The sequence below is a fragment of the Staurois parvus genome, unplaced genomic scaffold (assembly GCF_062004578.1).
Source record: "Staurois parvus isolate SC_StPar_1 unplaced genomic scaffold, SC_StPar_1.0 ptg003649l, whole genome shotgun sequence".
Classification (NCBI taxonomy): Eukaryota; Metazoa; Chordata; class Amphibia; order Anura; family Ranidae; genus Staurois; species Staurois parvus.
Genome location: NW_028321445.1, coordinates 1 through 11,796, shown reverse-complemented (window position 1 = coordinate 11,796; position 11,796 = coordinate 1). Strand labels below are relative to the sequence as shown.

At 54.2% G+C, this 11,796-nt stretch overlaps 1 protein-coding gene across 1 annotated transcript; it reads right to left on the bottom strand.

The window, feature by feature from the left end:
* Nucleotides 1–6,742: 6,742 nt before the first annotated feature.
* On the bottom strand, nt 6,743–11,012 carry LOC149427575 (acyl-coenzyme A thioesterase THEM4-like). The gene is made up of 4 exons (XM_089667892.1): nt 10,809–11,012; nt 10,607–10,717; nt 9,285–9,409; nt 6,743–7,504 (listed from the first exon to the last, which is right to left on the bottom strand). The coding sequence occupies exons 1-4, from the start codon at nt 10,958–10,960 to the stop codon at nt 7,479–7,481; spliced, it is 414 nt and encodes a 137-aa protein (XP_089524018.1). The 5' UTR covers nt 10,961–11,012; the 3' UTR covers nt 6,743–7,478.
* Between the last annotated feature and the right edge of the window lie 784 nt (nt 11,013–11,796).

Here is an 11,796-nt window from a genome sequence, read left to right as displayed (position 1 = left end):
TGTACAGTCTGATCACTGGGGGAGGGGACTGAGGAAACGCCTCCTCCTCCTCCTTCTACAAAGTTACAATGTACAGTCTGATCACTGGGGGAGGAGTGACTGAAGAAATGACTCCTCCTCCTTCTACAAAGTTACAATGTACAGCCTGATCACTGGGGGAGGAGTGACTGAAGAAATGACTCCTCCTCCTTCTACAAAGTTACAATGTACAGTCTGATCACTGGGGGAGGAGACTGAGGAAATGACTCCTCCTCCTTCTACAAAGTTACAATGTACAGTCTGATCACTGGGGGAGGAGAGACTGAGGAAACGCCTCCTCCTTCTCCTTCTACAAAGTTACATTGTACAGTCTGATCACTGGGGGAGGAGTGACTGAGGAAATGACTCCTCCTCCTACAAAGTTACAATGTACAGTCTGATCACTGGGGGAGGAGAGACTGAGGAAATGACTCCTCCTCCATCTACAAAGTTACAATGTACAGTCTGATCACTGGGGGAGGAGACTGAGGAAATGACTCCTCCTCCATCTACAAAGTTACAATGTACAGTCTGATCACTGGGGGAGGAGAGACTGAGGAAACGCCTCCTCCTCCTCCTTCTACAAAGTTACAATGTACAGTCTGATCACTAGGGGAGGAGAGACTGAGGAAACGCCTCCTCCTCCTCCTTCTACAAAGTTACAATGTACAGTCTGATCACTGGGGGAGGGGAGACTGAGGAAATGCCCCCTCCTGCCTGCAGCAGACCAATGACATCATTTCAGGAATGGTGGGATTCGCTCTCTGTGGATATATGTAGATGGAGGGGGCGGAGCTCTGCGATGACTCGGAGGTCAGAGAGGTGCGAATATTTCCCCGCCATTCCCGGATACAGAGAGCAAAGTCCGCCCAGTGTGAATTCCCAGAGGCCAAGTCTCCGCCCAGAATGTGCGACTTAAAGGAGCACTCCACCCCCCCCCTCCGGTGTTTATATATCGGGAGATGCACCATGACGAGGAAAGGTCCAAAAAGGCCAACGTGCCCCTCCCCCCCCCCCATGCACTGTGAACCCCTCTTTGCACCCCCCCCCACTGATGCCCCCAAGGCACCGCCCCCTCTGCCCCGCCCAGAAGGAATAGATCAGAGAGGCCGCGCTGACTTCCTGCTTGTATGTGAGAGATAACACGCAATCTACATGGAATGGTGGGAGAAGCGTGACATGAGAGGAATGGGGGGGGGGGGGGTGATAGTGGGTGACAACATGAAAACCTGAAATCCGCAAAAGGGGGCGGAGACTTCTGTCACCTCTTGTCGACCATGGAAGGCATCGCGGAGGGAGGGCCTTAACAGCCGCGTCCTCGGAGGCAGAGCTAGGGGGGCTCCGGATCACGTGATGGGCGACCTTAAAGGGGCGTGGCAGGCAGGAAGGGGGTGGATCTATGGAAGGGGGGGTTGGGAGAGCTCAACTCCAACTGATGAAGGGTTAAAAACCTCCGTGTCCCCGCTGGGGAGATTTCCATTTCCTGTCTGGACAGGATGAATATGCTTAGACCACACCCACTTAATGGGGTGGTCATGCTTAGACCACGCCCACTTAATTGGTGGCTATGATTAGACCACGCCCACTTAATGGGTGGCTATGCTTAGACCACACCCACATAATGGGTGACTATGTTTAGACCACACCCACATAATGGGTGAATATGCTTAGACCACACCCACATAATGGGTGAATATGCTTAGACCACACCCACTTAATGGGTGGCCATACTTAAAGCACATCCACTTAATGGGCGGCCATGCTTAGACCACGCCCATTTTACGGCACAGTGCCACCGATATATATGTAAGGAAAGCCCACTTTTTTCGGAGCTCCTGCACCCAATCAGCAATAAATATGGGCCTGGCTGCGATTCCTGGACCCGGGACAGAGGGCAGGTCGTGGGACTGTCCCGGCAAACCCGCCATCTCTGCGTATCTGTGGGGGGTGGACTGCTGTCTGTCCGTCCCGGTGACAACCGCTCACCTTCTTTCTGGTATGGGTGTCACCGGGACAGGAAGTGGGGAATAATCTCTCTAATGGGGGGGTGGGGGGGGTCACCTGCGCAATCTAAAAAAAAAAATCACAAAAAGACGTCCCTTTTGGCCGGCGTCTGGCTTTAAGGGCTCCGCAGGCCGCCATGTTGGAAGAGTTCTCCCAGCTGTGCAAACATTGGCGCGGAGGGCGTGGCTCGGGCGGAGGGATTTTCCAGGTCCGCTGGAATGCAGAAGAGCGGAAACAACATGAGGAGGGCGGAACTTTCCGTGGTGGCGGAGCGCGTTCCCTCGCCAGCTGGGCCCGCTTGGTGTTGGAATGACCCCCCTCCCCCCTCCACGCTGTTTGGGGAAAATAACCGCCGTTTCCACGGCGATGCTCGCCAACAGACGGGTGTGCTGACAGCTCAGGGTGAATCACAGGAAAATGACGCTCCGTGACGCAACACGCAGGGATTTCCTCCGATGGGTTAACCCCTCGCCTCCCAGGTGCACAAATGGCGGTTTACAGCACGGGACGCCGAAAAGGGGCGTGAACCGCGGTCGCCGTTAGAAGCGGAGGAGGGGTAGCAGATGCGACTTTGTCACGTTGCAAGCGCGCTAAAAAACCGCTAGGCCTTCTACGGCCGCAAAAGATTCTGGAGCTTCCGCGGGGCGTTTTTCACCCATAGGGCGGTCCCAGGCGCGACGCACGTTCACCCGCGAAAACCGCTGATGGCTCTGCAAAGTCGACCTGACAGGGGAGCAGCCAACCAGCTCGATCGGCTGCTCTGGAGGGCGGGAGGGACAGCAGGGGTCCAATAGAAGAGGACCTGTCACCTGCCAAAGGAGCTCACAAGGGAGCTTGTTCACTTCCTTGTGATAGCAATAAAGCTAAATTGAAACAAAAGTGTAAAAAATTTTTTTAATTTGAATAAAATAAATAAATAATAGTTAAAAACGCATTGGAATGCATCAAAAACACACTGGAACGCGTAAAAAATGGACTGGAACTCGTCAAAAAACGCACTGCAATGCGTCAAAAATGCACTGGAATGTATCAAAAACGCACTGGAACGCGTCACAAAACGCACTGGAATGCATCAGAAATGGACTGGAATGCGTCACAAAACGCACTGGAATGCATCAGAAATGGACTGGAATGCGTCACAAAACGCACTGGAATGCATCAGAAATGGACTGGAACTCGTCAAAAACACACTGGAAGGCATCAAAAACGCACTGAAAATCGTCAAAAAAGCACTAGAATGCGTCAAAAACACATTGGAACTCATCAAAAATGTACTGGAGCGCGTCAAAAACGAACTGGAACGCATCAAAAATGCACTGGAACGCGTCACAAAATGCACTTGAACGCATCAAAACGCACTGGAACTTGTCAAAAACGCACTGGAATGCATAAAAAACGCACTGGAACGCATCAAAAATGGACTGGAACTCGTCAAAAACGCACTGGAACGCATCAAAAACACACAAACTTGTCAAAAACGCACTGGAACTCTTCAAAAACGCACTGGAATGCGTCAAAAACGCACTGGAATGCGTCAAAAACACACTGGAACTAGTCAAAAACACACTGGAACTCGTCACAAAACGCACTGGAATGCGTCAAAAACACACTGGAACTCGTCACAAAACACACTGGAACTCGTCACAAAACACACTGGAACGCATCAAAAATGCACTGGAACTTGACAAAAACGCACTGGAATGCATAAAAAACGCACTGGAACGCATCAAAAATGTACTGGAGCGCGTCAAAAACGAACTGGAACGCAACACAAAATCCACTGGAACACGTAAAAAATGGACTGGAGTGTGTAAAAAACGCACTGGAACGCATCAAAAATGGACTGGAACGTGTCAAAAACGCAATGGAACGCGTCAAAAACGTACTCTAACGCGTCAAAAAAATATCTGGGGTGAACCGGAGCTGGACACGGAGGGTAACAATATTCTCAGCGGCTGACGTGGCCCCTCGCTTAGTCCAATCAGCAGGGAGTACAAGCTTTACGGACTAGAGCAAGGGCCCTCCGAACCAGGGCCCTCCAGATGTTGAAGTACTAAAAGTCCCATCATGTCTCTGGGTGTCTTGCCTGTGGCTGTCAGAGTCTTGCAAGGCCTCATTCGAACCGTTCGAGGTTCCTGCGAATGAACACGGGGATTTGCGCGGCCTCATGAAGCTGCCTGCATGCTGTCCTGCCACTGTGTGATGTTTGTGGCTGCGATCTCTCAGATAATACACTCAGCTGTTTATTGCTGGATCCGGCCTCGTCTCTCCTTCTTGTATTGAGGCTCAATAAAGCTGCTTACATACAATACAGCCACTGAACACGATTTCTAACTATTGTCTCTTAGATAACACACTAATTTTTAATGCAAGATAAATCCGGCCTCATCTCTCCTTCTCGTCTTGAGGCTCAATAAAGCTGCTGCTTGCATACAGTACAGCCACTGAACACGATTTGTAACTATTGTCTCTAAGATAAGAGATTCCTGTTTATTACTACATGAAACCTGTTTCTCCCTCTTCTATTGTGGCCTAATGAGGCGGTTTACATCATGTCCAGCCACTGCACAATATTTGCAACTATTGTCTCTCCGATAATGCATTCATTTTTATTGCAAGATAAATCCTGCCTCGTCTCTTCTTATACTGAGGCCCTATAAAGCTGCTGCTGACATACAGTCCAGCCACTGAACAATATTTGCAGCTATTGTCTCTGGGATAATACTCTCTAATTTGTATTGTCAGATAAAAACCTGATTGGTCGCTTCCTCTTACACTGCAGCCTAACCTTACTGCAAGATAAATCCTGCCGGGTCTCTCCCTCTTATATTGCGGCCTAACCAAACTGCTTACATGTTTTCCAGCCACTGAACAATATTTGTGGCTGTTGTCTGACAGATAATACTCTCCAAAATAATTGGGGATATAGGAAGGGGAGGGAGTTCAGGGAAGGCGGGGTTGTGGTTTTTGAAGTGTTCTTGTGCACTCTGTTTTGACTTTTTAATAAACTTTAAAAAAAAACATAACATACAGTGTTGTAGAGTCCGTGCCATGTCTGTGTTTTGTTTTATTCCCACTGTTGCTTTCACTTCCATTTCTTACAATGTGGTCTTCCTTAGTTGCCATTTTTCAGTAGCTCTGCCTCCTTACAGGCTCCTGATGCTGCTTGCACCAAGATGAAACAGATAGCCTCAACCCGCTCCCCCATCCTCCACCCACTTCCCTGCTCCCCCGTCCTCCACCCACTTCTCTGCTCCCCCGTCCTCCACCCGCTCCCCCCTCCTTCACCCGCTCTCCCATCCTCCACCCGCTCCCCCATCCTCAAACCACTCCCCCGTCCTCCACCCGCTCCCTCATCTTCAACCCACCCACCCCTCCTCTGCTCCCCGTCGTCAACCCGCTCCCCCCTCCTCCACCCACTCCCCCGTCCTCAACTCGCTCCCCCCTCCTTCACCCACTCCTCTGCTTCCCCCGTCCTCCACCCACTCCCCCCTCCTCTATCCACTCCCCTGCTCCCCCGTCCTCCACCCACTTCTCTGCTCCCCCGTCCTCCACCCACTTCTCTGCTCCCCCGTCCTCCACCCACTGCCCCGTCCTCCACCCACTTCTCTGCTCCCCTGTCTTCCACCCGCTCCCCCCTCCTCCACCCGCTCTCCCATCCTCCACCCGCACCCCTGTCCTCCACCCGCTCCCCCATCCTCAAACCACTCCCCCGTCCTCCACCCGCTCCCTCATCTTCAACCCACCCACCCCTCCTCTGCTCCCCGTCGTCAACCCGCTCCCCCCTCCTCCACCCACTCCCCCGTCCTCAACCCGCTCCCCCCTCCTCCACCCACTCCCCTGCTCCCCCCCCCGTCCTCCACCCACTCCCCCCTCCTCTACCCACTCCCCTGCTCCACATCCTCAACCCGCTGCCCCATTGTCCACCCATTCCCCCAACCTCAACCCGCTGCCCCGTCCTCCACCCGCTCCCCTGTCCTTCACCCGCTCCCCCATCCTCAACCCGCTCCCCTATCCTCCACCCACTCCCCTACTCTCCCGTCCTCCACCCGCTCCCCCATCCTCCACCCACTCCCCTGCTCCCCCATCTTCCACCCACTCCCCTGCTCCCCCGTCCTCCACCCACTCCCCTGCTCCCCCCCGTCCTCCACACGCTCCCCCATCCTCAACCCGCTCCCCTGCTCCCCCGTCCTCCACCCACTCCCCCCTCCTCTACCCACTCCCCTGCTCCACCATCCTCAACCCGCTGCCCCATCCTCCACCCATTCCCCCAACCTCAACCCGCTGCCCCGTCCTCCACCCGCTCCCCTGTCCTTCACCCGCTCCCCCATCCTCAACCCGCTCCCCTGCTCCCCATCCTCCACCCGCTCCCCTGCTCCCCATCCTCCACCCGCTCCCCTACTCTCCCGTCCTCCACCCGCTCCCCATCCTCCACCCGCTCCCCTACTCTCCCCTCCTCCACCCGCTCCCCCATCCTCCACCCACTCCCCTGCTCCCCCATCTTCCACCCACTCCCCTGCTCCCCCGTCCACCACCCACTCCCCTGCTCCCCCCCGTCCTCCACACGCTCCCCCATCCTCAACCCGCTCCCCTGCTCGCCCGTCCTCCACCCGCTCCCCTGCTTCACCCTCCTCCAAACGAGTCACTGCCAGTGGCTGAAGCCTGCGCCCTCCGTGGTCCTCTGCGCATATGAAGGACAGAACCAATCAATGCAGGAGCATGATCTGTGGGATTTTTTTATCTCTTTTAGATGGTGGCAACAACAGTAACAATAATGATTTCCATGGGATTGTTTTATCATTTTAATTGATATTTTAATCATTTTGTTCTTAATAACAAGTCCACGTGACTGCAGGAGCACTATTTGGACCCGTGCAGCACCCCCCTACCCCTCCCTTCCCCCGGGACAAGTAACAACACTGACATCTGCAAGCAGGACGCGTCACATGCTACCACAGGGTACCCGGTGCAGCGGATTTACTAAAGGAGTGGAATGTAGTCACTACGAGAGGGATTTTCACTTACTCTCCACAATGTGTTGGAAAATTCTCTTTGCAAAAAAATGCGAAATCGTGCAAAAAGCTTCACTCGTTTAGTAAATCGCCCCCAGGGATGGGGGGAGGGGGGGAGGGGTAAGACATCGAACACACTGCTGAGGTTCCTGTTCAGAAGTGCTGGAGGTCGGCTTCGGAGAGCATGGCACCCACGGTGAGGTAGAGCGGATAATGAAGTAGGCACGGTTGAGGTTATTGGACCCAGAGCGGGCCCCGTGACAAGGGCCCGCCGGTCTGCAGTATGGAGTGATCTTCTCCCCTGCGTCCTACATTGCAGGATCTGCTGCCCTCTACTGACAGGCAGGACACACTACAGTGCAAAGTGCAGCTGCCAGCCAACAGAATAGGAAATGTTTCCAGATGTCTGTCATGTGTTACAATTTGTAGTTCGGCCGCAGATTCTCACAAACAAAACTTTATGTACAAAGCTGGAGGGGGACACAAAAAAAATGTCAGTATCCTTTACAGGGCAGGACAGAGGAAGGGTGACAGAGGAAGAGTGACAGGAGTGACAGAGGAAGAGTGACAGGAGTGACAAAGGAAGAGTGACAGAGGAAGAGTGACAGGAACAACAGAGGAAGAGTGACAGGAACGACAGAGGAAGAGTGACAGGAGTGACAGAGGAAGAGTGACAGGAACGACAGAGGAAGAGTGACAGGAGTGACAAAGGAAGAGTGACAGGAGTGACAAAGGAAGAGTGACAGGAGTGACAAAGGAAGAGTGACAGGAACGACAGAGGAAGAGTGACAGAGGAAGAGTGACAGGAGTGACAGAGGAAGAGTGACAGGAGTGACAGAGGAAGAGTGACAGAGGAAGAGTGACAGGAGGAGAAGAGAGAGATGAGCAGTGACAGGAGCGACAGAGCAGAAGAGAGATGAGCAGGGACAGGAGCGACAGAGCAGAAGAGAGATGAGCAGTGACAGGAGCGACAGGAGAAGCAAGATGAGCGACACAGGAACAGAGAGAGATGAACAGTGACAGGAGAAGCAAAGGCAGGAGCGACAGAGGAAGGCTGACAGAAGAAACAGAAGAGGAGGAGACAGGAGAGATAAATGAGCAGTGACAGGAGCAACAGAGGAGAAGCGAGATGAGCAACAGAGGAGAAGCGAGATGAGCGACAGAGGAACAGAGATGAGCAGTGACAGGAGCAACAGAGGAAGAGCGACAGGAGCAACAGAGGAGAAGTGAGATGAGCGACACAGGAACAGAGAGAGATAAGCAGTGACAGGAGCAGCATAGGCAGGAGCGACAGAGGAAGGGAGACAGAAGAAGCAGAAGAGAGGAAGACAGGAGCGATAGATGAGCAGTGACAGGAGCGTCAGAGGAGAAGAGAGATGAGCGACACAGGAACAGAGAAAGATGAGCAGTGACAAGAGCGACAGAGGAAGAGTGACAGGAGCAGCAGAAGAGGGGGATACAGAAGAGATAGAGGAGCAGTTACAGGGGTGACAGAGGAGCAGAGAAAGGAGCTACAGAAGGGTGACAGGAGAATCAGAGGAGGACGAGCAGGGGCGACAGAAGAGGAATGACAGGAGCGACAGAGGAGAAGGGACAGGTGCAACAGAGGAGAAGGGACAGGAGTGACAGAGGAGAAGGGACAGGAGTGACAGAGGAGAAGGGACAGGAGTGACAGAGGAGGAGGGACAGGAGCGACAGAGGAGAAGGGACAGGAGCGACAGAGGAGAAGGGACAGGTGCAACAGAGGAGAAGGGACAGGTGCAACAGAGGAGAAGAGACAGGAGCGACAGAGGAGAAGGGACAGGTGCAACAGAGGAGGATGGACAGGAGCGACAGAGGAGAAGAGACAGGAGCGACAGAGGAGAAGGGACAGGAGCGACAGAGGAGAAGGGACAGGAGCGACAGAGGAGAAGGGACAGGAGCGACAGAGGAGAAGGGACAGGAGCGACAGAGGAGAAGGGACAGGAGCGACAGAGGAGGAGGGACAGGTGCGACAGAGGAGGAGGGACAGCAGCGACAGAGGAGGAGGGACAGGAGCGACAGAGGAGGAGGGACAGCAGCGACAGAGGAGGAGGGACAGGAGCGACAGAGGAGGAGGGACAGGAGCGACAGAGGAGGAGGGACAGCAGCGACAGAGGAGGAGGGACAGGAGCGACAGAGGTGCTACAGTAGTAACTGAGAAGAAGTCACAGGAGCGACAGAGGAGGATGAAGCAGAGTTATGGAATGAAGATGTCAAAGCAGCCCTCACCGGTGGCCTCGTTGTGCAGCACAGCGTCATCATGGCTGCGGACCTGGCAGCTTGCGTAGACTTTCCGGCCGTCTACCTTCTCCACTCGGCTGTCTATGATGACTGTGGATCCCAGAGGAATGGGACTACAGACAGGAGGAGAAGATCATCACACCTCTCTGGTGTCACAGCGTCATATCATCAATAGACCCTAAATGTCCCCTCATGAGTCTCCCCATTATTATCTTTCTTTCCCAGTCACTATCACATCTCTTACGGAAGGTTCCTCCAGCCTCCTCCTGAGGAAGGTTCCTCCAGACCTCCCCCTGAGGAAGGTTCCTCCAGACCACTCCCTGAGGAAGGTTCCTCCAGACCTCCCCCTGAGGAAGGTTCCTCCAGACCTCCCCCTGAGGAAGGTACCTCCAGACCTCCCCCTGAGGAAGGTACCTCCAGACCTCCCCCTGAGGAAGGTACCTCCAGACCTACCTCTGAGGAAGGTTCCTCCAGACCTCCCCCTGAGGAGGGTCCTCCTGACCTCCCCCTGAGGAAGGTTCCTCCAGACCTCCCCCTGAGGAAGGTTCCCCCAGCCCTCCCCTGAGGAAGGTTCCTCCAGACCTCCCCCTGAGGAAGGTTCCTCCAGACCTCCCCCTGAGGAAGGTTCCTCCAGACCTCCCCCTGAGGAAGGTTCCTCCAGACCTCCCCCTGAGGAAAGTTCCTCCAGACCTCTCCCTGAGGCAGGTTCCCCCAGCCCTCCCCTGAGGAAGGTTCCTGCAAACCTCTCCCTGAGGAAGGTTCCTCCAGACCTCTCTCTGAGGAAGGTTCTTCCAGACCTCCCCCTGAGGAAGGTTCCTCCAGACCTCTCCCTGAGGAAGGTTCTTCCAGACCTTTCCCTGAGGAAGGTTCCTCCAGACCTCTCCCTGAGGAAGGTTCTTCCAGACCTCTCCCTGAGGAAGGTTCTTCCAGACCTCTCCCTGAGGAAGGTTCTTCCAGACCTCTCCCTGAGGAAGGTTCTTCCAGACCTCTCCCTGAGGAAGGTTCCTCCACACCTCCAATCTCATCTTGTCTTCTTCACTACTACATCTCAACCCCCCCCCCCCTCACCTCCAGCCACTATTTTCACAAGGAGGAGTTTTCTGTCACCCTCGGGATTTCCTGCAGGGACCCCGACTGTGACTACGCTCCATTTCTCATAGGACTTGATTTGGGTAATTATATCTAGAGCTGGCCACACACATTACAATCTCCGGACAACTATATAGTGTGGAAGTCTACCTGAACACTCCACTCGATGTCTATCCAGCCAGGTAGGTCCTCGCATCATGCCGCCCACCGTGTGCACTCACCTCCGAAAGTTGATGTTCAGGTTGGCCGTCATAGCCGGTCCATAGCTCCGTACTATTCCCGTCCCCACCGTGGCGTCTATCAAGGAAGCGATGCAGCCACCGTGGGCGTACCTAGAGAAAGCAAAAGGGACAGGAGAGGTGGAGGTGGAGCAAGATGACCAAAGGATTCTGGGTAGGACAGGCTGGAGAAAAGAACGCTCACCCTGTGTAGCCCCCCAGATAGGGCCCGGGCTGGAATATGCAGACCGTCCTCTTCTCCGCCTCGTTATAGAACATACAATACTCGAAGCCGACTCCGTCCTGATCGATGTTCCTGGTGAAGAGGCGGGTTTTCCTGTCCACCTCCGGAGACATACCTGTACAGAGGTCACCTGACCAGTCACAGGAGCTTACACTCTAATGCCCCCTCCCCCACAGTCCCATCAATCTGTACCAGAGGAGCTTACGCTCTAATGTCCCCTCCCCCACAGTTCCATCAGCCTCTGTACCAGAGGAGCTTACACTCTAATGCCCCCTCCCCCACAGTCCCATCAATCTGTACCAGAGGAGCTTACGCTCTAATGTCCCCTCCCCCACAGTCCCATCAGTCTCTGTACCAGAGGAGCTTACGCTCTAATGTCCCCTCCCCCACAGTTCCATCAGTCTCTGTACAAGAGGAGCTGACACTCTAATGTCCCCTCCCCCACAGTCCCATCAGTCTCTGTACCAGAGGAGCTTACGCTCTAATGTCCCCTCCCCCACAGTTCCATCAGTCTCTGTACCAGAGGAGCTGACACTCTAATGTCCCCTCCCCCACAGTCACATCAGTCTCTGTACCAGAGGAGCTTACACTCTAATGTCCCCTCCCCCACAGTCCCATCCGTCTGTACCAGAGGAGCTTACACTCTAATGTCCCCTCCCCCCACAGTCACATCAGTCTCTGTACCAGAGGAGCTGACACTCTAATGTCCCCTCCCCCACAGTCACATCAGTCTCTGTACCAGAGGAGCTTACACTCTAATGTCCCCTCCCCCACAGTCCCATCAGTCTCTGTACCAGAGGAGCTTACACTCTAATGTCCCCTCCCCCACAGTCACATCAGTCTGTACCAGAGGAGCTTACACTCTAATGTCCCCTCCCCCACAGTCACATCAGTCTCTGTACAGAGGAGCTTACACTCTAATGTCCCCTCCCCCACAGTCACATCAGTC